At 39.5% G+C, this 26,204-nt stretch overlaps 1 protein-coding gene and 1 pseudogene across 1 annotated transcript in view; one reads left to right on the plus strand and one right to left on the minus strand.

Moving 5' to 3' along the window:
- Positions 1-26,204, minus strand: part of FBN2 (fibrillin 2) — a 255,055-nt gene that overhangs the window by 29,335 nt on the left and 199,516 nt on the right. Inside the window, exons 35-53 of the mRNA XM_030317707.2 lie at positions 25,502-25,624; positions 24,830-24,952; positions 19,302-19,463; positions 18,484-18,552; positions 17,922-18,047; positions 15,529-15,654; positions 14,747-14,899; positions 12,350-12,418; positions 11,348-11,473; positions 11,039-11,164; positions 10,450-10,575; positions 8,264-8,380; positions 6,551-6,679; positions 5,999-6,118; positions 3,190-3,315; positions 2,353-2,505; positions 1,330-1,395; positions 893-1,018; positions 182-301 (exon numbers count right to left, since the gene is read on the minus strand). Of these exons, the coding sequence (XP_030173567.2) occupies positions 182-301; positions 893-1,018; positions 1,330-1,395; positions 2,353-2,505; positions 3,190-3,315; positions 5,999-6,118; positions 6,551-6,679; positions 8,264-8,380; positions 10,450-10,575; positions 11,039-11,164; positions 11,348-11,473; positions 12,350-12,418; positions 14,747-14,899; positions 15,529-15,654; positions 17,922-18,047; positions 18,484-18,552; positions 19,302-19,463; positions 24,830-24,952; positions 25,502-25,624 (2,286 nt within the window). The remainder of the gene's footprint in view (positions 1-181; positions 302-892; positions 1,019-1,329; positions 1,396-2,352; positions 2,506-3,189; positions 3,316-5,998; positions 6,119-6,550; positions 6,680-8,263; positions 8,381-10,449; positions 10,576-11,038; positions 11,165-11,347; positions 11,474-12,349; positions 12,419-14,746; positions 14,900-15,528; positions 15,655-17,921; positions 18,048-18,483; positions 18,553-19,301; positions 19,464-24,829; positions 24,953-25,501; positions 25,625-26,204) is intronic.
- LOC115515516 lies at positions 16,807-17,106 on the plus strand (annotated as a pseudogene).

Genomic DNA, 26,204 nt, shown 5'->3' on the forward strand with positions numbered 1-26,204 from the left:
CTATCAGACAAGGGCTTTAAAATAGCTGCTGTGACTCTACTCTCACCGAGGCAGAGGAAAAGAATACTTGTGATGAACGTAATCATCAGTAGAACATCAAAACAATGAAAGTAAAAGAAGAGACAGGAAAAAACCTTTTCTAGATCAATCAGAAGTAATATTTAAGAGAAGTATCACTTGCCTTCACAATTCATCATGGGCCCTGGCTCAAAGCCTTCATTGCAATTGCATTCAAAACTCCCAATAACGTTGGTGCATGTCCCATTCCCACACGGATTGCCGATGGAACATTCATCAGTATCTGGGAAAAAAAGGAATAAAAAAGCGCCCCCAAATTTAGGGAAGTTTTAGCTTAATATGTGCATGCCCATGAATCATATCCCTCCACCTGGCCCTCACAAACTGCCAGGATCTGTACAGGCCACACCTGACTCTGCACCCTCCCTGCCATTAGCTGGCTGGCTTGCCTTTATTCAGTACAGAGGACCCCAAAGGATCAAGTGTGCAAAGCTCTGAGTCCTAAGATAGCCATGCTTTCCCTAAAAATCACAAACCCAGAGAGGGATGTGGTCTTCTGCTATAGGAGCAGGTGCAGAAAGTCACAAAGTAAAAGGGACTTCTCTCCCAGTTAGTTGCTCTACCAAGTGTAACTCTCTAGGCACATCAGAGTTTGTATATCTGGTGGAAGGCAGAGGTTGGGCAACTCTCTCCATGTTCACGTAAACCAGATCTACTAGTAAATGTAAAAAGGGAGAAGAAAAAGCAGTTATTACTAGCTGCCGATACTGGCTCTGTAAATCCTCCCACCACCCAGGGCACCTGGGAGACCTTCTGCTGAACATGAGAAATGGAATGGAAGCTTCCAAATATGTAATGTGGAGTCAGCACTCACCCACGCAGCGTACTCCAGTGTAATCAAGGTTGTAGCCCATCGGACATTCACAGCGGAAAGAGCCATCTGTATTGATACACTGACCATTTGAACAAATGCCTGGGCTCTCAAGGCATTCGTTGACATCTAAAATATAGAATCGTCCATAAACTTCCTCCGTATAAAAGGAGACATCACAACCATGTGTATTTATTCAACACAGACTTAAAATTTATAAAACACGTAAACATTTCTTTTCACCAGATAAACAGATTGTATGCAATATACAGTGCAGTTTTACAATGCTGAAGATAACACATGTGATATAGAACATTGTGTACATATGTTAAAATATACTATATGTGATACAGTAAAATAAACGTGATTTATAGAACAAATACACAAAAATGTATTTACACAAAAAAAAGACTACAGGAATAAAATACATCAAACCACACCTTCACGTGTGTCATGAAGACTCGGGACAGTTCCGTGGCCGTACGGACACAGGTCCTGGAATGCAACTACAGAGAAAAACACAAATTCCCCATTGACTGAAGAGCCTCAGTTGTGGGACAACTTAAGAACTGATGGAGGGTGTACATGAAATTAGACTTAATTTCCATCTACAAGTTGCTTTTGACAAGAGTCTTATTTTATTTTTATGATTTACTTCAAAAGCAACGCTGAGCCTTTTTAGAGAAGGTCACCTGGGCTTGCCCAGCTCCTCCCAGAGTGCTGCCTACTAAGGGCTTCCCGTTCTGTTTGCTAGTTTTTTTGTTTTTGTTTTTTTAAATGTTAATTATTTTGAGAGAGAGCGTGTGGGGGAGGGACAGAGAGCGAGAGCAAGAGCAAGAGAAAATCAGAGAATCCCAAGCAGGTTCCTTGCTGTCAGCACAGAGCCCGACACGGGGCTCAAACCCACGAACCAGAAGCCTGGGATCATGACCTGAGCTGAGATCAAGAGTTGCTCGCTTAACTGACTGAGCCACCCAGGCATCCCTTACCTGTCTGTTCGTTCAGTGCCGTGGAGCCCATGACACACAGAAGCCACCTCCGACCTAGAGGTCAGGCTAGTTCCCAGGTTGCTGGGAGGCACCTACAACTCGACTACACTAACAACAGGAGACCTGGGAAGCTCTCGGTCTCACCCTGCAAATGGCCCTCATGCTGACTCAGCATGAGTTCCCCCCCCCCCACCCCCCACCGCTCCTCGCATCCCCTGCACTGTACCTCTCAAATTCATTCCTCTGAAAGCAAGTAATACGGACCTCGGTGGGGGGGAGAAATGAACTAACAGTAACTCTACCCTGCACTCACATGTGTTGAATACACATGCTGGAAAGAAACCCCTCAGACTAAGGTGACCAGTTTAGACATGAGGGAGCCATTTCACCTTCACAATATTCCTGAGTTCCATGGTGACCGACAAACACATTCCCAAACCAGCACAAAGTGGAGTCTTACACGCCTGCTCTTACCTTCGTCGTCTTTGGGGCACAGCTCACAGGGGTCACCCCAGCCCTCTCCTGGCATTTTACTACAGCAACATTTTGCCTTAGTGGTGTTGAAGGCTTTGGGTACAGAACACTTTCCATTTTCGAAGTTGGTGAAGCAGAAGCTCTGGCGGGTATCTAGTCAAGAGAAAGCAAACATCACAGACCTCCTTCTCGGTCATTTAAAAAGATGGAATACTTCGTGTATAACTTTCTGACGGAACACTTCTCACGGGCCGAACACTGGATGCAGATGAGGTCAGCAGTGAAAAGACAGGTCTGGAAATCCCCCAATGCTGATTTCACATGCCAATTTAAATTGACCTGTCTATAAAATTTTACATACTTATCTGAAATGTTAAAAGTGTTTTTATAACGTCCCTAGGAAATCTGAGAAATTACGCTCAGTATTAAAATTATTTCCGTATCTCTTCTATTATGTTGTAGCCTCACAAAAAAAAAAAAATTCATGTAAGTTTCAGTAAGTCATATCACATTAAAAGTAACTCATACAGCAGAGTACAAAAAATTCGGTCCAACGACAAATGGAGCAGTGAAGCAAAAACAGTAATAATAATGACAAGCAAATGAATGAAAATAATTTTTCAATATGAAATTTAAAAAACTGTGGAAACAGGGTTGAAAATTCACAGTACCTTAAAAGGCGTCCAGTACATTTAGTGTTGAGACCTAGATTTTTAACGCAGACGTAGTTGCCACCGACACGTTCTTTGTAGTGACAAACACTAGCATGATGGTTTACTGTCTATCTGTGAAGTTCCTAAGGTCAAATTATGACACAGAAGTCATTCCAAAGCTTACCAAAGCATCTCCGTCCATTATCAGACAATACAAAGCCAGGCGGGCAGATGCACTGGAAGCCCCCAGGAGTATTGGTGCAGGAACCAAACAGACAGATGTTGGGATCTTCGTCGCATTCGTTTATGTCTGGACGACAGCAGGAGAATGTATGAATTCAGGCAAATCAATACACTGTTCAGTCTTTGAAAATAAAGAGTTTGTCCATACTACAATAACCCACTAGCCATTGATTATTTAATACGAAACATGAATACATAATGTGTATCTATAACTTGCTCTTTAAAAGTAGACGATTATTGCTTCAAAAGTCAAAGATTGTATCCAGATTCAACCAACCATATGGCCCAGACAGCCAAATAGAATTCTAGCTCCTTGCAGTGGATCCCTAGGGGTGTGTGTGTGTGGCCACCTGACATGACCAACTGTTCAATATCCTCCAAGTGTCACAGCCTCAGATGGTCTCCTTCTCTCATGCTCCTCTCTGCCATCCGCCATCCAAATTAAGATCCCCGAGTCATCTTTCTTCTTCCCCCTGACCTTTTAACCTTATGCAGGCAGCATGTGACCTGTTCCTTCAGCCTCCTCTGTGAATTCAACTCAACCTCACCTGCCCGGATTACCGTAAATCTCCTAATAGCCTGCCGCATCTCCGTCTAGTCCCTTCACAGGGCCACCAGGTTGTCTTTCTAAACCACACATCTGCTTGAAAATCTGTGCCTGCTGGAACCAGGATGACTCGGACGTGGGTCTGAGAATTTCATCATTCCCACTCATCCCAGAACGGTTCCTTCAAATAAGGATTCCTTAGCAGTGACATTTGGCCTTTGTTTCATTGGAAGTGCTTACTGAGTTGTTTTACGTAAGTGAATAGACATTACATAATTCCAGCCACGTGAGACTGTAAGTTCCATGGGGACATGACCTATGGGTCTGTCTGGGTCACTGCAGCACAGCTTAGTCTAGCACGGTGTCAGGCACATACTACATTCTCCATTTGCATTCAGTCTTCTGGGTTGGCCACTTGATGCCCCTTACCACACTCGAGTTGGCTGTGTTTGCCAATAGCCTTCTCTGTTCTGTTCCTTTTTTTGGTTGTAAATTCCTATACAACAGTTAAGAACCACCCCAAGTGTCACCAATCCATTGTGATGGGCTTCCCTGACTTTCTTTTTGCCCCCACCACCAACGTTCACAGCCTCACCCTGAGCTCCCTCTGCCTTAATGTACCTCCAGTGCAGTGTCTGACCCAGTGGATTGCAAGGGTATCTTTACACGGTGGGTTTACTTACAAAACAGATCTTTTCTCTTCTGCAGTAGGTTACCAAAGGCAAGGGCTGTATCTTTTTGTAACCCCAGCACCTAAGAGGTGCAAGGTGTTCACTGTTACATACAGTGAAAGTTGTCATCAACTTGTATGTGTATACAGGTGTAGTAAGTATATGTTCATGTTAAGTGTGTATATGGTCACATTAGAAACCATTTCATTTGGAAAAATTGGTAGAAGAGATTCTAGCCTGAAGGGAATAGTCTTGCAGTGCAGTTAATTAAAAATGTACTTTTCAGAAATGCAAAATAGGAGCGCTGCTAACAGTAAGAAAAAAATGGTTCTGCAGTTTAATAAAATGTTACTGAGCCAGAGATTTCTTTTTTTCCACAAAGAGAAAAAGCAGCTGAGTCTTTCTGACACAAAGAAGCGTATGTATCTTTTCCCTCCTAATGGTGGACATACCACTGCCATCATTGTTCCACAAAGGGATGTGTTATAGGAAAAATGAAGAACTGAGATTAAATACGGAATAAAGAAAATGAAAGGATCTTAAACTTTTCAAGAAGGTTTTTATTAAGATGCTTCTAGGATTTATTATCTTTTAAGTATTAAAAACACTAGGCAATTTTACAGTGCACTACACAGATCAAGAAAGGGAAAAGATATTAAGGCCAAACTGGTAAGACTAGGGATGATATCTCCACTATATGAAATCACATGGACTGAAAAATAATTAAATTTGATCAAGTAAACGGTTTCCTTCAGTTCTGTCCATATAGGTCCCTTGAAAGTGAACAGTAGAGCTACAAAGAATTTTTGTTTAATTGGACAACTACAAGGCAAAACAAAACAAAACAAAAGCAAAAAACCCTCAGCAATCACTTCATGTTGGAAGAACCACACCAAGATGGTGCTTCTGAATTTCAACAAGACTGTAAAAAATAATTTGTATAAAAGTGAAATTAAGTAACTGTAAAAAGGTCGGCCTTCATCATGTTCACCAGGCAGTTCTGGAGCCCACTTTTGATGTGGTTACAGTGTTCTTGTACGCTGGAGGAGTTTCAGCATAAAAACATCTGTTATGACAAATGGATTAATATTTTCTGTTTTGACATGAGGCCTTCCCAAGGAAAAAAATGTCTCAACGGCATGGTCAAGATTTTCTGCTCCACATTTCTAGGACTCCAGACACCTTTAATAGCTGTTTTAAAATTGGTTGCCAAAGATTACAATTTTTGTAGACTCTCTTTAAATTCAGGAGAAAGTCTCTGTTGACATTTGGAAAAAAGATCAGAGTGCACTGAAATTTTTCTCACTAGTATAGCATTTCTGTTCATGACCAGCCCCACATCCCTAAATTCTTTATCCCTACGTTCAAAAGGATTCTGATGGTTCCACAATGCAGATGTAGTCTGCTACACGTTGCATCCCCTAGGTCAGCCTGCTTGCACTGGTTTGGATTTAGTATACTTCCAAAGGGTCTTTACCCAGCCTGTCTTACACCAAACAGCTCGTGGACCTCGGAACAAATGTTAACCTTACCGATGCAGTTCTCGCTTTTCACTTCATACCCTGGCGGACAGATGCACCTGAAGGACCCTTCCAAATTCTGACAGGTACCAGGAGAACAAGAGCCAGGAAGGGCAACACACTCATTAGTATCTTTAAAGAGAAAGGAGAAAAAAAAATGATTTAACTATGAGATGACTGCTGCCAAACGATACTAACATGAATTCAACTTGCTCTCTCTGATCTGTCAGGTCACTATGGACAAATTTGCCCTGAGATACTCTTTTGACATCTTGAGTATTACTCATTTGGCAAGAGGCTAATTTTCCTGATTTGTTTCCTTCGTCTCCTTTTATGGAGACATGGATAGCCCCAAGCTCTCTTCCAATAAAAGCATTGCAGACAAGTCATTCCCAATTGTTGGCGCTGTCCTTACACCAAAATTTCCCATGGTATCTTATTTTTGCCAAGTGATCAGATGATCCCATGACATGTGAATGGAGTTTCCAGGTGTGTGTGTAGGGCTGGGGGAGTCACATCCTTATTTAACAAAATACAAAGACTTTTTATTGTGTAGCTACTTACCTATACAGTTCTTGCCATCTGGAGTAAGTTCATAACCTTCATTACATAAACACTTGAAGGAGCCAATTTCATTAAAACACCGTCCATTTCTGCACACCTGACCAAAAAAGGAACTGCACTCATCTATGTCTGTAAGCAAATGAGAATTAGCTTTCAGAGAGAGCTCTTACATGCATATGATGTTACACATTGCAATGTCAAAGCATACTCATTGGTATGCATTTACAAACATGCTTCATTACAATTCCTCATCAACACAGAGAAAAATGGCTCATATTATAAGGATCATGTGACTAAGACCATGTAGATCCCTACTATATCTCAACCATACTTTTTGATATTAATATAACAAATTTATAACCAGATAAAAACTGAAGGTTTACATGTAGTGAAGACTTCCATTCTTTTCAAATGAAAACTATTTCTTTTCCTGGAGACAAGAACGTATACAGATTTAACCTGACAGCCTAGTTTGCAGATGACTTTACCTGGAGATAAGCTGAGTATATTCAAAGGACAAATAATGGGGCAAATTAAATACAGAAAAATACATTATAATAAAAATACTCTAGGACTGCTGACATGTGTTTTGCTGACAAAATGCAGAATCTGAAAGAAAAAACATCTTAAGTTTCAGTTCAGCTTAGGGCTGACTGCATTTGAGTACTTTTCTCAGTTGTCTGAAGGCTGTGCACTCTGATCAGAGGCATAGCAATGTGTCTTCAGCTCTCCCTGGTTGTACCAAGGATCTGAGAAACTAGGGACAAGAAGGTGGTACTTGAAACCATGTCCAATTAGCTCTAAATTTTGTTCACAATGGCAGAATTTCGAAAAAGAAAAAACAAACCAAAACAAAATTGAGAAGAGCGTGTTTTGGGGTAAATCAGAGGTGCATTTGAGCTGTGCTGATCCCATCATGGTAGAAAGCCGGAGACATTATAGGACCAGGTGAACAAAGACACATTAGTTGGGATGCACCAGCGCAGTGCCTGACACGTGGTCAACATTTATTTGTCCTTTCTCTTGCTGTGTCCTCCACCAACTTCAGGAACCTCCCCTACTCACTGCCAACCCTTGTTTTAATTGTTGTCATTTAGGGGTAAACGATACAATCCTGTACTACGCAGAGCCAATACTTTTCAAGTTTCCACTGAAAATTTACAGTTGTTCAACAACTGAAATCAAATAGGTTTCTGAGGGCCGATCTGGACACCTAGCCAATGGCTCACCATTTCTGTGGGAAAAGGCATCTGTGGCTTCAAAAGCTGACAGAAAATTAAAATTAAGTTTCAAGACACAACATGTTTTTAAGTTGGAGACTCTGTCAGTATTCGAATATAAATCAAGAATGCGTTGTTTGAAATACTTGGAATAACACTGGAGCAATGACAGGTCTATCTTCGATCCCATTTAAGGGGTAAAAATAACTTCAAACCATAGAGTAATCCCAGTAGATTTACTATCGTCTTCATGGCTTCCCCCCTGTATCGATGGATTGATTGACAGAAGTGCTGAACACAGCAGATTGTCCTGTGATTATTTAAGCCAATACTGTGACTTCAGTTCAGTGGAAATGAGTCAATGTTATTACAATACTTTTCGGCACCAATCTGCAACTTCAGGGATAAAAACATCTGATTTACTCTGGTTTTATTCCTTATTCTAGTATATTATATGGACATAAATAGAAGCAATAAAGGACTGAGAACTTACCCAGGCAATCATTATTATGAGTGAGTTCAAACCCTGGGTAGCAGAGACAGTTATAGGATCCAACCGTGTTTTTACAAGTCCCGTTTCCACACGGATGTCGCTCACACTCGTCAACATCTACAAAGAAACATTGGCTCCAAGGAATTCAATTTTTTAACTAGAAAAACACAGCCTGTTAAAGATTTACATTTTTAAAAAGTACAGAGTCACTTATATTTTCCTCATTCAATACTTAGGAACCCCTATTTATTTCGGGAAAATGAGCATGAGGTGGAGAAAACTCTAAATTATAAAATTATAAGATGCGGTGCTGTTGAGTGATTTATAGGCTCATATAGCTAAGCAAGCATCCCCTGAGTGCAGATGTTTTAACGAATGGGTTTGCTTGTCAACTTTGTAAGGAAACCAGTCTTCTGAAACCCTAAACAATTTGTTCTATTAAGCATTATCAACACCACTCCCCCAGAAATTTACATACATTAATTTGATGAGCACAACACAGACAAATTTTAGTTTCCTAAATTTTATGAGTTAACAGAATCCACACTGAAGATGTCTATTATAACTCATTAGTATTAGCCTTCAAGAAATGGAATTAAAAAAAACGTTTAGAAAGGACTCTTCCTAAAAGAGAACAGATTCCCTACACAATGAATTCCAGACTGTGCGAACTCTTCTTCTATGCAAAAAAAAAAAAAAAAAAAAAAAAGTAATGTTTCTTAGGAAGAAAGCTTTGTTGAAGAGTAGTATTATGAAGGAGTCTCACTGACTTTCATCATGAATGAATTATTAGAATCGAGGGCCTATTTTCTCCATATAAATCTCTGAATCAAATCTCATGTATTTTTTAGCAAATCATGTTATCTCTCTTACAGAGTACAGCCAGGAGAAGCATGCGTGAGCAAGCATTCTCAGAAAGTTCATGCAAATAGGGCTAGATCCTCTATCTGTCTTTTGCACAGCATCTCCTAGACAGTTTTTTCCACCACCACGGCCCAAGTCCACAGGGGAGGCCATAGGAGGCAACGTTTTCCGGGCAGTCCTTGTTGTATGGATATGTCATAAAGGAAAGCAGTTCTATGGTGCTGAAATCTGACATTACTTTTCAGATAGGTAGTATCTTCAATACCAAAATAGTAGATACATAACTTCAGCTTTTCCTAAACTCAGAATGTGCTAATTATACATAGCCAAGTTTTTAATGTAATTTTCCTCCTTCAAGTGCAAAGCAGGGAGAACTGTTTTGGCCGAGATAGAGCCCGTTGTCGACATCAGATTAAAGGAGTTACACTGAGTTCCAAGGGTGGGCTCCATAAGGGCCAGCCAGCCTACCTGCCTTTGCAATCTCATCACCTGTCAGCTCAGCAAGTACTTACTGAACATTATTACTGCTCAGTTACCCATTACATTAGCTATGGGGACATTTTAGAGAGTTTTGGTACATTTCCTCCTAAAAATATTTTTTTAAGAGTTAAAACACAAAAGAAGCAGGTAAGTCCCATGTACTCAATGATTTTGGGAAAAGGTGTATAAGATGTGTGTATGTGGGGCGCCTGGGTGGCGCAGTCGGTTAAGCGTCCGACTTCAGCCAGGTCACGATCTCGCGGTCCGGGAGTTCGAACCCCGCGTCAGGCTCTGGGCTGATGGCTCAGAGCCTGGAGCCTGTTTCCGATTCTGTGTCTCCCTCTCTCTCTGCCCCTCCCCCGTTCATGCTCTGTCTCTCTCTGTCCCAAAAATAAATAAACGTTGAAAAAAAAAAAAAAAAAGATGTGTGTATGTGTGTGTCTATATATTCATCTCAACCCTCTTGCTCCTACTACTATTACCACTCCTTTGCATTCTTGCAGCTGGAAAGGTTTTCTTAAACGGGACCAGAGAAGGGCAAAGGGCCACTGGGTACTGTGGGGACGTCCACATAACCTGGAGTGTCCCAGAGTACGTGGTAAAGTGTGTGAAAGGCATCTGGGCAAAAAGGCTGTGAACAGTGAGCCAGAGAACCAACCGTGGTGTGTCCCTGCTCGCAAATTTTACATTCAACGAAGGCATAAACGGTTTAACAAAGCTAACTTTTGGCCAAGACGGTTTCTGACAGAGACGTGGTAGTCAGTCACAGCAAGTGGCCGACCCATAGTCTCTTCTGGAGTCTCAGGTCACTTCTCTCCTGGAACTCAGGTCCTCCCTCTTACCCATGCACATGGTCTGGTCCTGGGAAGCTTTAAAGCCATTGTGGCAGATGCACTGGTAACTTCCTTGCAAATCCACACACAGGCCATGACTGCAAACATTAGGAATTTCTAAACATTCGTTGCGATCTAAAACAAAAAATAAAACACATGTTAGACATATATGATTTTTATTAAGATTCCTTCATTTTTTCACAGGCATGTTTCTACAACCTGCTACTAATTATTACAGACAGGCTGAGAATGAACCATAACAACAGCTGAATCAAAAAAAAGCAAGGCTTTAAACTCTCCAAGACTTAAAAAAAAATTAGGCCATTCTTACACGCTGATGGTACGGTATCTCAGGGATACTATTTCATTTTAGGTCTAATCTTTAGAAAATCCAATTGAAGAGATTTCTTTTACCTAACCAAAAACAAACAAAAAAAAGACTAAAATATATGGCAAAATAGTTCAATATGAATGAAAAGATTTACTTAGGAAATCATTTCAAAGTTATCTCCGAAAATATTTTTTGGTAGGAAAGCACGGACAACTGCTTAGTGCAGGGAACACAGAATGCTGGGCAAGGAGTCGGTCTCTCTCTCACCTACGCAGGCTCCGTTGGGGGACAGTTTGAAGCCCGCGGCACATTCGCAGCGGTAACTCCCGGGGCTGTTGAGGCAGTCTGCGTTCCGCTGGCACAGATTATCACCGTTGCTGCACTCGTCAATATCTGAAAGAGCAACAGTTCCATTTAAAGAACTTCCTCACTCCATTACTATGACATTCGCTTCACTAGTTTGGTGACCCGCTCTTCAGTACTGTAGAAGAAACCATAAAAATCAGAAAACCGTCCAAAAATCATTTATGTCTACCAAACTTTCCTGGCTAGGGGGTCATGCATCATTCAGATTACCTTCACAGACCAGGAGCAGGTCATTGTAACTGAAGCCCGTAGGGCATTCACAGCGGAAACTGCCAATCTGGTTGATGCACACGCCGTTGGCACAAATGCCTGGAATCTCTTTACATTCATCAATGTCTGAAAATGAACAGATTCGGTCAAATATACACGGCTCTGCTTAATGTATTTATCATAAAAACCTCTGATAATGTTATGGGTATGCTGGAATGAGAACACACAGTGTCACAAAAATAAATTTTAACACTGATATGAATGATATCTGAATTTACAAAAGCATATAAGGCCATATAACAGCCTATTTCTCTTTAAACAGTGTTGGTAAAATAAGTAGCTGATCAATATATCAGGTGATTTTACTGTCAATGTAGTAAATAAACTTCCTAGAGAATCAAACTTCAAGTTACGTTTCGGGCTCCCCTGACTGCTGCTACTCATGTAATGATGAAAGCTATGTGTCCTTAATTATCTGTACCTTGTTATATACGTATTGATAATGGAGACTTAAAATTATATTGCTTACTTAGTCTTTGAGGAAGAAAAGCAGAATGAACAGAAAGTACATTCAGAAAAAATTAATGGGGATAATTAATAATTCTGCAAATTCCAAGGTACATCAGTAGAAAGGGACACTGCAAAAATACACCAAAAACATAAACATATACTTAAGGAAAAGAGAGACTGAAGGTTACAATATAGTGGATTGTTTAGAGTCTTCACGGAAAGGAAAATTAAGGGTTCAGCTTGAAATGTATGAAATCTTGAGACAGTCCTGGAACTATCCTAACTCAATCACCAGACTATGCTGACGGGATAAAACCATTATTAACACTTGGGTCGAGTCTGTAAACATGTAAGGTCTTTCTTGCCTAACTATATTAGATCAGAATCCAGATTATTATATTTCAAGGCACTTTAAGCTTTAAAAACACTGAACAGACTTTCAAATAATGCTACCTGTAGGTATTAAAATAAACATAATCTGGAAGAACTTACCAACAGCTTTTCCAGTGTGAATGTCAAAGGTGAATCCAGGGATATTTCCACATATGGTCTTGAAGTCAGCTTTAAAATATAAATGAAACAAATGCACTCTTAAAATTCTCAAACTCCTTTCAGGTAACATTTTACATACTATTGCTTGCACTGACAAATATATTTATATTACTCACAAGCATACATTTTAATTTCAGTTATATTTACTCACTAACAGTACCAGCTTCTGCGAGAAGTAGATCTAGGCATTCTTTACCATTGTTTTCATCATTAACTTTTTACTTCTCTTGTGTTAGAAGGAAATCATTACAAGATTCAAAATATCTACTTTAGGCATTTAAATTCTTCTGTTCTTTGGAAATGCAGATCTTTAATAGTGGTCCAGTTTATTCACACTGGAAAACCAGGTTAGGTTAGGAATTTAAAAAGGAATTAAAAATTGCACACAGGCAGAAGTGTGCAAAAAACAGTCTCACAGTGTGAAACAATGAGAAATGAATGAGACATGAATTTTCTCTTATTTTTTTAAACATAAATGTCTTGTTAAAATATGAAATTTGAGGCATCAGAAACAACGCATCATAGAATAAAACAGAGACTATAACAGTTATTCCTACACATAATCCGCCAAACTAATAGAAATATAAAATTCTAACCTTTTTAAATGTCTTTTTTTTTTTTTTTTAATTTATTTATTTAAGAGAGACAGAGACAGAGAGATGGAGGGGCAGAGAGAGAGAATATCCCAAGCAGGCTCTGCACTGCTAGTGGGCCTGGAACCTACAAACCATGAGATCATGACCTGAGCCGAAATCAAGAGTTGGGTGCCTAACCAACTGAGCCACCCTGGCACCCCCCCAATTTTAATTTTCTCATTTCTACTCTGATCAGATTGCTTCTGATGCCCATGGTGACACATGTGAGTAAACCTCCTGAAAACCATACTAGGTAAAACACATATTGTATACTACCTACCAAGCGCTATCAAAGGAGGAACTCTAGGTTTCATCCACCAAAACTCACTGAGTATCCACATCACATACAGGGGCACACAATAAATAGATGCTCAATTCAATGGTGTCTAACTGCCTGCCAATGCACCAATTATAATTTATATGCATCCTCTCATTTACTATAACCATCTGAGTGAGTTACTGTCATTTTTAATTTATTATCTCTATTCTATATATAAGGAATCCATTTCACAAAGGAGAAAAGGATCTGCCGAAGGTCAGATAACAGCAGAGCTTCAATATAAATAAAGACCTGTCCTCTTACACCTAAGCCTCACCCTATACTTGCTCTTACAAAAAGTGGTATTTAATTTCCCAAATCAGTGATCTTCAACCTCGTGATGGGAGTTTTTAAATTAGAGAGTTGTAAAAATGTTTCCATTTGTTTTTTTTTTGTTGTTGTTTTTTGGAGGAAAACTATGGCAAGCAAGTTATGAACATCCATTTGCCCATTGAATTAGAGCCGCTGAGAAAGACTCCACAGGTCACTCTTCATCATTTTTCTCCTTACCTTTCATTTCATCCCCACATTAATTATATCATTATATTAAATGGAACATTTAAATATATACATACCCTAAGCAATACCTGGCCACAAATGCAAAATCATTGTTTCTTATTTGTCCTATTGGTTCAAAGTTTAGTATCAACTATTAAACTAAACAGTATACAACTATTAAAAGTAACCACTTCCTACATCACAAAAGAGCCTGAATGGGCAACAGTTTTAGGATATTTTTTTGGTTCTCGTAGCTATTCTCTTTTAGTTTTTCTTTCAAAAGAACCTGAGCTTCTGAGAAAAGTTTTACCACATGAAGACAAGTTTTATTTTCTGCCTAAAAATTTCAGATACATTTGGGGAAAAAACGCCCAACATGTTGGCAATAGGTTGCTTTCATGAACAGTTTGCTTGTCAAATCCTTTTTTTTTTTTTTTTTGCATATTTTCAAGACTGAAACTAAAACAATACTTAATGAATTTAATGGACTTGAAGTTACTGCAAGTTTTTAAATCAAAATATTATACCTTCCGGGTTGGGGACAATGACAAATAGTTGCTCAATAAATATCTGCTTGATGAATAAATGAATAATCAACTAGTACAGTGTAAAATAATGAATTTAAGTGGACCGGGGCTATAAATTTTAGCTGTTTAGCAGTAGAGTCTGTTTTCAACACCCCAGACTTCCCCTCAAAAGATATGCCAGGAATCAGTATCTGAGCCCCAAGAAGGGCCGCTTGGGAGACTGGCTGTATGATGTTCCTGGACGTTCTCAGAACTAAACACGTGTGGTTTTAGCTCACATTTGCTTTTTACTATGTGGTCACATAGGTGTATGTGTCACCGGCCTGGCCTCTGGCAGAAGCATGAGCTATGTGCTCACCTGTTCCTGGTGTTGGGCACGGCTCACAGGGTTTGTTCCACGCTTTGCCCACATTGTACGTGCAGCAGCACATCCTCTTTGTCACATTAAAAGGCAATTCATTCTCACAAGTGGTTCCGTTATAGCTCCGGTAGCAAAAGCTTTTTCTCATGTCTATGAGCAGAAAAACAAGCCAACCAGTCACAATCATAGCAGGAGGCAGCTAATAGTGGAGTCCACATACCTGGAGACACCAAACTTTCTTGATTAATAACTCCAGAATATTCCTCGGTCATTTGGAGGTATCTTAAAATAATTCTTTAAGTTGAATCTAAATCACTTCTAGGTTAACAGCTAACGTCTCCTGTTTTCAAACAGGGGATTTCATTTATAATTTTCTTAGGAAAAGAATTAACAGGTATTTGTTTCTCTACTCAAAGGCATTTATTTAATTTTAAAAGTAACATATATTAAATATATATTTTATTTTAAACAATCTATTATTTGTAAAATAATGTTTACTTTACATGAATGGAAAACAAAAATTATTTAGGAACAGAAAATCCAAACATTTGATGACGTGTTGTGTATCAGACTTAAGCTTTTTAAAAGGTAACTATATAGTCCAAGTTCAAAAACATAATAGAGAGTCAGAAGTGTATAAGACTTTGAGATACTTCATCATTCATAAACACCTTCCAACCTTTCTGAACAATAATTCTGAGACACAAGTGCCTGAAATACAAGTGCTGGCTGGGAAGCTAACAACCGTGACCTAATTATTCTCTGAGACCATTACCTACCCATGCAGTTGTGGCCTCCATTGACTTGCATGTATTCAGGCGGGCAAATGCAGGTGTAATTGCCCAGCGTGTTGTAGCAGGTCCCAGGCCCACACACACCAGGATGTGCAAAACACTCATCAATATCTAGAGTGGGCAAGAATATCCATTAATTGATGAAGTTATTTTTCCATGAATATATATTATTTAAACTACTAAGCAAAGTATATTGCCGATTCCCCAAATCCATATTTTTTAAAAAATTATAATTTAAAGCAATTATACTGAAAATACCCCCCAAATACGTATTTACATGGCAAAAAGTGTGTCTTTTTCAAAGAAAAAAAAAACACCAGTGTTAAAAAACAAAGACGATCAAAAGACATTTTTCTAAACTGGTAAAAATAATGTGAATGCTCCTATTTTTTCAAATAAAATTTTAAGTGAATTTTTTTTAATGTTTATTTATTTTTGAGACAGAGACAGAGCATGAATGGGGGAGTGTCAGAGAGAGGGAGACACACAATCTGAAGCAGGCTCCAGGCTCTAAGCTGTCAGCACAGAGCCTGATGCGGGGCTCCAACTCACGGACCGTGAGATCATGACCTGAGCCGAAGTCGAACGCTTAACTGACTCAGCCACCCAGGCACCCCTTAAGTGAAAGTTTTAAATGAAATTCCATATTCTTCAAATGGAACTGCTTTAAAGCTTACTGTTCACTTACGTCATTTAAACTAGTACCAACTTTAAAATGAATGCAGTTAGGAAAGCCTTTATCTTTTTTTTTTAATTTAATAGGTGACCCACAGTGTCACATCAGTTTCAGCTGTACAACTGAGTGATCTGACAAGTTTATACATTATGCTATGTTCACTGCTACCATCTGTCCCATTACACTGTTATTACGATATCAGTGACTGTATTCCTTATGCTGTGGCTTTAACTCCTTTGACCTCTTCATCCTGAAACTGGAAGCCTGTATCTCCTTCTCCTCTTTACCTAATTTTGCCCATCTTCCCACTCCCCTGCCTTCTGGAAAACATCAGCTTGTTCTCTGGGTTTATAGGTCTGATTCTGAGGAGAGCCTTTATCTTTATAGCTCCTTTCAAGTGAGTACCCCATTCACAGATTCCAGAAGTATCACAGATGCTAGTTATTCTCTTTATTAAATCATCCTTCTTCCAGAAGCATTCACCTAACACGTTCTAAAACAAAGGTTATGGCATTTTCATATTTCTGGAGACGGGGAGAGACTCGTATACTCTGGTGAGAGGGGGGAGAGGGAACGTGGTTTGAAACATGGCAGACGACCTGGACCAGCAATGAACTACCAACACCGTAGAAGAACCCCTGGGTCTCATCAGGCCCAGCCTGGATGAGCGAATTTATATGAAAATGAGAAACCAAAGAGAACTCCCACCCAGATTACATGCTCATGATCAGCACTTAAAAATGATATTGGGAGACGTGGAAAAAACTATGACTACTACAGAAATTGATAAGGAAACATACAAGGTATATAAGTCAACAAAACGGAGTATTCCAACGCTCTTGGTCCGGGGAGTTGCACTAGTTGCCTCTCCATTAACAGTTGGCTGAAACAAAGCATTTATTGTGTATGGAATATAGGAGATGTTGTTGGACTGCCTCCTTAAATGTAAAAGGCATTCAGAAGAGAAACTCCCCTAATTTCTGACATTAAGAAATTTTTATTTTTTTCCAACCCTTTCAGTAAATGTAATCACCATGAAAAAAAGAAAGGTTATAATGGAAACACTTATATTACATGTTTAATGTTCATTTTTAGAAACGCTCATTCATTCATTCTGCAAATAAACATGGAGATTCTATCTTAAGTCAGAGCTCGTAGCTACCAAGAGAACCAAGATGTGGGCCTCTGACCAAGAAGCTCCTAGTCCCGTGGGGAGAAGCCAGGCCCCTGAGAGGAAGATTACTGTGCCATGTGAGAAGGGATGAGATCGAAGCAAGAAAGGCATCAGCATAATCTTTGAATGTCTTCTTACTATGCCTTTTAACATTTAAAAATTAATGCAAAATAATAACTTAATAGTTGCCTTCAAGCTTACCTATTTTCTGTGTATAAAATATAACTCTTACCATCATTTGAACTAATAACTTACTTGATACGGAATGCTTTCATACTGATCCAGCTTTTGCCATTTATACTCAACTCATGCACTCAGAGAAAAATAATAGTAAATTATAGCAAATGAGCTGTAAATTAATTTATCTATCATCATCCAACTGAGCAGCAATGATGTGAAAAGACAAAAGCTATGGACCAGGCTAACAGATCCTTTGACAGAATCTGAGGATGGGCCCTTGTCTCCAAGCCTGACTGGTAATTTTATTCTAAAGAGCGCTATTAACGTTTAAGGGTCCGTGCAGCTCACCTTCACAGATGCGGGTTTCCTCGCTGAGGTAGTAACCCTGCGGGCACTCGCACTGGAAGCTCCCAAAAGTGTTGATGCAGTTTCCACCTTGGCAGAGACCTGGTAACTCCTGGCACTCATCAATATCTGTGTAAGGAGAGACAGCTCACTCACAACAAATACCACCATCGAGAACAAGAGTCACTTTTAGAACTCTCAAATACTGTAAGACCCGCAGACTTCCATGCATCTATGTGAATTCATACTTAGAGGATAGGCTTCTTGTGACCAGGAGTGTTTTTTTTTTGGCTTTGTTGTGCAAATGTACTAAAATCTGAGAAGAGTGAGCAAAGCAAGCTGGGGATGACTGGACAGACAGCTTCTCTGCAGAGCAGGCAGATCAGTGCCATGGCTCGTATCTTTCTGAGTGACAAGCGCTAATTCGGCATCCTGGTAACTGACTGCACATCTGTAATTTTGTAAAATATTCTCATTCAGATTGCTCCCCACTGACCTTTCTACCAGCTTTTCTCTAAAATCTTTACCTTGTTTAAATCTGGGTGACAATGAGAGGTGCACTCACCTTCTAAGATGATTGTGATGGGGTTAGGTCTGAAGCCCTCTCCTCCGGGACACAGGGTGTAATATTCAGCTATAAAACACAGAAGAGAAGAGAGGTGAGATCGATGGTTCAAGTGCCTGAGACAATGAAGAGGCATCTTTCAGTTGCTGGGCTCAAAATACACATCCAAAGAGGGGTAAGCTGTATTTTCCTTAGTGCCTTTGCAAATATATTTTAAAAGTATATTACATTTTACTTGAATTACGGTCACTGCTTCAAAAATTACATACACAGAATAACTAAAACCATTTGTTTTTGATTAAAGAAGAAAAAAAAACTTCAGCACAGACCATTTATATCGCAACTTTTTTTTTGCTAGTAAAAACAAAAACAAAAACAAAACAAAACAAAACCCAGAAAGACTCAACAATTCGAAAGTTTCATCTGTGGCCCTATCAGAACAGGCATTTCAATGTCAGACATCATTTGACTGACCTCAGAAATACACCATGTCTAGGAACCCAAACTACCACCAACTCTGAGACAGTCTCAGAAATGGGCTTTCTTTGTGATTACCACAGAGGACTGATAACATCACCATTCACACTGGATTGTGGTTAAAAAAATTTTTTTTATCATATCATGGAAAACGAAAAAAGAACAACTGTAATTCCTTTTATATAAAACATTCTTGGCTGCTTTCAGCATAATCACTGAAATCAGTCCAAAGTCAAACTCGGATCCCTTGCCACAGACCCTACCCCCAGCACAAGAATAAAATGGCAACGAGTCTTCAGCCGCCAGTTTGTTCCCTTCCTCTTCCCCATCTCCATACTCACTGCTGTTAACAGGGGGGCACGTCTCGCAGGGGTTGCCCCACGCCTTTCCCAGGGAGCAGCAGCACGAGGAACGACTGACGCCCACCCCAATCTCGGTGTTGCAGGACAGACTCCCGTCTCCTCGAGGACCAAACTTCAGGTAGCAGTTGCCTACTCGGTTGTCTGTGGAGCAACACAGGAGCTTAAAACCGTCTGTGCCTTAGCAAGAATTCCTTTTCAGAGAGAGGTCGTGCAAATGACAAAGTTCAAATTCCACACATTCATTTTAATCTCTAGCACAAAGCAATCTCTAGCTTTAAACCTTTTCAAGATTGCATAGTAGGAATGAAATTATGACCGACTTTCCTAGGTTCAGAAATCCATACACATCGGTGACAAACAAAATTGTGAGAAATTGTTCAACTGGGACCTTCTCGATCTTCACTAGTTTGCATGCAAGAAAATTTTGCTATAATCAATTGATATGAATCATAAGTTTATCAATAATGGAAATAAAATCCCGGAGAAGTCAATCAAAACCTACGTATCCGATCAAAGAAATGTCGATAACCCCATCTCCTTCTTCTCCCCATTATCTGGTTTCATTTTAGTTTGCACAGAGAACATTGAGAGTTTGGGGAAAGACACTCAGTAACAACTTTAGAGAGGATACTTAAGACATCAAAGAATCTCAGTCTTCCTCTTTTTCTAATCCATAATTATCATCTAGATCATTAGTTCCATCACTTTAAATACTGTGTTTTTGCTGAGAACTCTCAAATTTACAGTTCTTTCAACACCCCCCGTCCTAGAACCTTACATCATTCTTTCAGCTGCCACCTTGATTTTTCAACCTCAGATAGCTAATAGTTAAAGTTAACACATCTAAAATCAAACTCTTGATATTCCTTCCACCACAGACAAAATCTACTCTATTCCTCTCCGTATCTTCCCCAATAAACACCAAGTCCCTCATTTTTTTCAGTTGCTCAAGCCCTAAACCTTGGAGTCAGACTTTGACTATTACTCATCTCTTATTCAACCCAGTAACAAAGTCTGTCACTTCTTTTTAATTTTTTCATGGTTTTATTTATTTTTGAGACACAGAGACAGAGCATGAGCAGGGGAGGGACAGAGAGAGAGAGGGAGACACAGAATCCGAAGTAGGCTCCAGGCTCTGAGCTGTCAGCACAGAGTCCGATGTGGGTCTCGAATTCACAGAGTGTGAGATCACGACCTGAGCTGAAGTCGGATGCCCAACTGACTGAGCCACCCAGGTGCCCCTAAAGTCTGTCACTTCTACCTTCAAAATCTGTCTGGAGTCTGACTACTCACCACTGCCTCCATCTCTACAACTTGAACCAAGCCACCACCGCCGCTCCTGGACCACTGCAAAGGTCTCCTATGTCATCTCTTGATTTCAGTCCTTGACCCAACGACGGTCCACTTTCCCCACCATACCCAGAGCAACCCTTCAGAAGGACTTCCGATGGCTCCCCTTCTCAATCAGCATAATCTCACGTCCTTACCATGGTCTACGATGTAGATTTCATCCCTGGCTGCACACGAGAGTCAATTGGGCAGCCTCTTATTATTTATTTTTATTTTTCTCATTTTGTTGTTGTTGCTGAATCAGGTGCAGAGATACAAGCTAACTCATGGTTCTGCTCTTACTAGGTTTGCATTCATTCATCCCTCCCATTCTCTTTTATCCTTCTTTTCCACTCCCCTTCCACATCCCCTACTCAGCCATCTGACTGTGTTTAATGGTATCTTTTTGTCTGAGTTCTTGCAAAGGGAGTACTTTTGTTTCCTTGAGCACATCTTAAATTTACACAAATGGTATTTTGTCACATACCTCATTCCATTTTTATTACATTCCATCTGTCAACTCTACGGTGTTCAAGTGTCATTTTTAAAAAATCTATCTACTCTTCAGAAATGGTTTCTAGGTCCCTGCTACCACAAGTACTGTGGCAGTGAACATGTTTACCCAGGTCTCTGGATGGGCCTCTGAGTTACTTTTGTTGCTGTCTAGCACCAGGACACAAATTGCTGGTTCACAGTGTTTCCATATTCTAAGCCTTCAGTATCAGGAACAGAGTCACTGTCATTTACCATCTGTATCTTTCAATTTTTTTTAAACTTTTTTAATGTTTTTATTTATTTTTGAGACAGAGACAGAGCATGAGCAGGGGAGGGGCAGAGAGAGAGGGAAACACAGAATCCGAAGCAGGCTCCAGGCTCCGAGCGGCCAGCACAGAGCCGATGCGGGGCTCAAACTCACAGACTGTGAGATCGTGACCTGAGCTGAAGTCAGACACCCAACCAACTGAGCCACCAGGTGCCCCAAGCATCTTTCAACTTTCTACAAGTAACTTTGAAAATAATGTACAGAAAAAAAGGCACAGTGGAACAACTTGACCAGAAATTCTAATAAGAATTTAATCCTAACTCAAATTTTTATTCCATATTTTCTTGGTTTTGGAAAGATGTATGCCTGAAACAGTCCTGTGAATGCAACTAACTGCCCACTGGCTGCCATGCATGAACCTGTAACAAATCCATTTTGTAAAAAAACTGATTCCACATTTCAAACACATCTGTAATAGCTTCTAGCTTATCATTACTTCTTGTTCTTCTTTTCCTTGCATCATTTAAAACACAATGCCTAAAGACACTTTTGAAAACTGGGACAGCTCCTTTTTTTGATGAGGAAAGGACAGCTCATTTCTTTGCTCCACAAATAAAAACATTTTCATTTTCAGATTTATCAACACCAGCTAGAGTAGTCAATCCAATGATTTTTATTTTTACATACCGTATTTCAATATCCTTTGTTGAAACACCTGCCTTCATTGTTAGTCCCCTTAAGAACCTAATCAATTAAACTTGGTGTCTAAAAGAATATAGGGACCTTGGATGATTCAGGTACTTGTAAAATGTGGCATGTTGAAGTTTTCCCTATTGACTAAGACATGAGAATAGTATATTTCCTCTATCTAAAAAAATCTATTACTCACTCTTTTGATTCCTGAACTGGAAAAAAAATCTCATCTAGGATACGAGCCTCTGAAGACTCACAGCCTAGCATTTTGCTTCTATGATCAATTTCACCATCACCTTTGGAATCTAGACTGTAATCTGTGTTGTATTCATAACTGATCCACCTGACAGTTGGGAAACATTTTCCACATTCAATTTTCTTCTCTTTGTCATAAAGTGAAACACTTATCAACTCTCAACTGTGTTCAATACATGCTTCAAGAAGATTCCAAATAGAGTGTCTCTAGCTTTCTTTTATACCTTCTCAAAAGATAATGCCATCCCCTGGGCAACACAGTAAGAAAATTGGAGGAGTGTTTGACGTTTTATTTCACTATTGTGTCAATCCTTCTAGGTGATGGCATGGTTATCACTTTAGTGTAAATTCATCTTTGTTTTGAGCATCACTGCACCTAACTGATGAGTAATGATGAAATAAACCTAAAATAATAAAATGGCAAAACATTTTAAGACAAAGGAAAAATAAGATCACTAATATCTCATAATGTATCTTAGACTTACAAGAGGGTCCAATGGACCATTATGGTACTTGTGAGACAGAATGAGTCTCTGTTCTTTGGAAGACCTCTAAGAAAAAAAATAAGGCCATGAAGCATCAATCCATACAAAGAGTTAGAAACTGCTCTAAAAACAAAATTAAAATCTAAGTTGATTATATCTGAAGGGTTAATCTGGGTGCTGTTATTCAAAAAAATTCTCTGCAAGGATACCTTGGTCTCCACTTCTAACAGTAGAACAGAAGGCTCCTTAAGGTCCATGTTCCTGCCAACACTTTATATTATCCAAGTTTCCGAAGTTTTGCCAGTGTTACCAAGTTAGAGTTATATAATTGTTTTGATTTCTTTTCTTATTACTAATGGTTTTGGGCATTTGCTTATGTTTGTTCACTTTTGAAGCCCTCTCTTTTTAAGTTTATTTATTTTTGAGAGAGAGAGAGAGAGAGAGAGAGAGAGAGAGAGAGAGAGAGAGAAGGGGGGCAAAGAGAGGAGGGAGGGAGGGAGGGAGAGAGGGAGAGAGAGAATCCCAGGCATGCTCTGTGCTGTCAGTGTGGAGTCCAAAGCAGGGCTCGAACCCATGAACTGTGAGATCATGATCTAAGCTGAAATCAAGAGTCAGACACCTGACCCACTGAGCCACCCAGGCACCCCTGGAGTTCTCCTTTTATCAGTTGCCTGTTCACAGCCTTTGTTCCAACAAAGCTTTTAAGCGATACTGAGTCCCCAGTGACTCAATTTCTGGGCATGGAGCACCATCGTCATATTTTTAAGGTTCCAAATGGGATGTTACTCTGCAGCTAGGGATGAGAGCCACTTTGTGATCTGGGCTATTGCTCCTTCTCTGACTCCTGTCCTGAAACTGTGCCCACGCTCATCCCCACTCACCCTCCTCTTACTATATACACCTTTGCTGCTATGTCTCCAATGCCAGCACTGCCCTCCCACAGCCCTGTGCACCGGCTGTTCCTGTCCTTCGGAGGCTTCTCCTCTCCAAGCTGCAACTGGCTTGCTCCTTCCTTCATGGATCTGCCCCATCCCAACATAACACAACCCTTCTTCTCCAACAGCCACCAGTGTCAGGAAGTGCTTCTGCTTTTATCTGTCTCCCTGACACAAGGACATTAACACGAGAGCAGAGAACGTGCTCACTCTGTTCGTGTTGTAGTTCTAGCAGCTGGAATAGAGGCACTCAATATTTATTAAATGAATGACTTTGAATTAAAATGTCAGAACTTGGGGTATCCATAAATCATAACTAAATGATTATGTATAATCATTGGACACTGAAAACAGCAGGTAGACTTCTACTAAAGCAAGGACTTAGCCTTTTTCTTTGGTATTCTCTCAGGCAATTCCCCAGGTCATTTACTCCTCTAGGTAAATGTTCACTGAGATGCTGAAATAGAGCAGGCAGCAAAAGGTAGACAATTATCTTCTGATCAGAGACGTCAGGAAAGTTGATGAGAGACTCAGAAACCTTCGTGACTGCCTTCCTTCCCTTCAACCTGCTTTACTCCAGTGGTGGTGCTCATGACATCCAGCTCCAACTCCTCTCTTCTCTTCACTTCATTTATTTCCTTTCATGGCCCTTCTCATGGGAAGGAGAAACAGAGATTCCAATGACTCTGCCCTTTGTCCTGGCTAATGCACTGGGCAGGGAGCCAGGCAACTCTCAACACTGCCTCAGCTCTGCCCTTCCAAGCCCTGAGATCCCAGGGAAGTTATTGCACCTCCTGGGGTCCTGGTTCTCAAGTCTGTGAAAGCAGGAGGAGGTTGGAGCAGGTAGCTCAAAAATTCCTGTTTTAAAAATACTATTGGAAGATAAACACGACAAAAGTGACCTTATCTATTGGTAACCTGGAGCTTCTTAATGGACTCTTTTGTTTTCAAACTAATTGTAGCAAGTACTCATCACAGTGCACTACCAAGAAAGTCTGAGTATTTAACTCTGTATAATTCTGTTTGTTTCGTATCTCCTTCACTTACCAACACAACCCACACCAGTGGGGTTCAGCTGGAAATCAGGGGGGCAGTTACACTCGTAGCGACCAGGAGTGTTGACACACAGGCCGTTGACGCAGTTTATGGGATCTGCACATTCATCAATATCTAGGAAAACCATTTAAAATGTCCACATTAGCATCTTTACTTTCTCTGTGCATGCTTCTATTTCAAAGAATTTGGTGGAATCACTGCAAATTATTAAAGATCTTTGGGAAAGCCTCAGCACAATGAAATACAGATCAAATCCTTGTATATACCTACAACATGTAATACCAACCACACGATATTCATAACAGTATCATTTAATATCTTAATATCTTGAATAATAATTAAATATTGGAATTCTGAAGAAGAAAAAACACATTACCATCTGCTTAACTAAAATTACATATGTATATGTATATACATACACACATTTATACAAAGAAAGTTTCCTAGTTTCATGTCAGATATTTAATATTAAGTTGCTTATATTAAAAATGTATCAATTCCATAGTTAAAAATAAATGTGTCATAATGTAAATTTCTTTTTCCAAAAGCTGCATAACACAAGGTATATAGAAAGCTAAGCAGAAACTTCAGGAATTTGTATACTTAGCACAAAACATTCATCTCAACTAATCCGAACACAATCAAGCCCTTAGCTTGCAGTACCTGTACAGTTTCCTCCGGTTCTGTCCAATTCATAACCATCATCACAGATACAATGAAACATTCCAGGCAAATTATTACATGTTCCAAACACACAAATATTTTGGAAGGAGCATTCATCAATATCTGAAGATAAAAAAACAGTAGTCTCTCATTTACAAAGACATTTTGATTTAATGTACATAATGTTAATAAATTTTTCTATCTCCCCAGATGTTGTTTTGCAGTAAAAAATTTTCTGTTTTTTGACTCGGCAGACCACATAAATGGCCAACGACTAATGTTTATCTATGGAACCAAGACCAAAAAGAAATATTTTATTTTACTGAGCATTTTAGCTATCTTGGGTTATAATATACTTAAAAAAGAAGAGTTGGCCTGAGTCATAAAAATAAACTACATACAAACATATCAAAGGATTGTAAAAAATTAAACATAAAAACAAATTCCAACATTTTAATAATTTAATACAGAGATGTTTTATAAACATCCACAACATACAAAGTATATAACATAATATTTTAAATTTAAAGATATCATTTAAAGTATTCAAGTTTAACTTCTTAAAAACTTTTATTATCCTGTCATCTAATCTGTTATCATAAACTCAGTGTTAGCCAGGGAAATATTTTTTTTCTAATAGACTGTATTAAGATCACCCATTGTCCTACATTCTCAGAAATTTCATTAAAATGTCTCCATTGAA

The sequence above is a fragment of the Lynx canadensis genome, chromosome A1 (genome assembly GCF_007474595.2).
Source record: "Lynx canadensis isolate LIC74 chromosome A1, mLynCan4.pri.v2, whole genome shotgun sequence".
NCBI classification, from domain to species: domain Eukaryota; kingdom Metazoa; phylum Chordata; class Mammalia; order Carnivora; family Felidae; genus Lynx; species Lynx canadensis.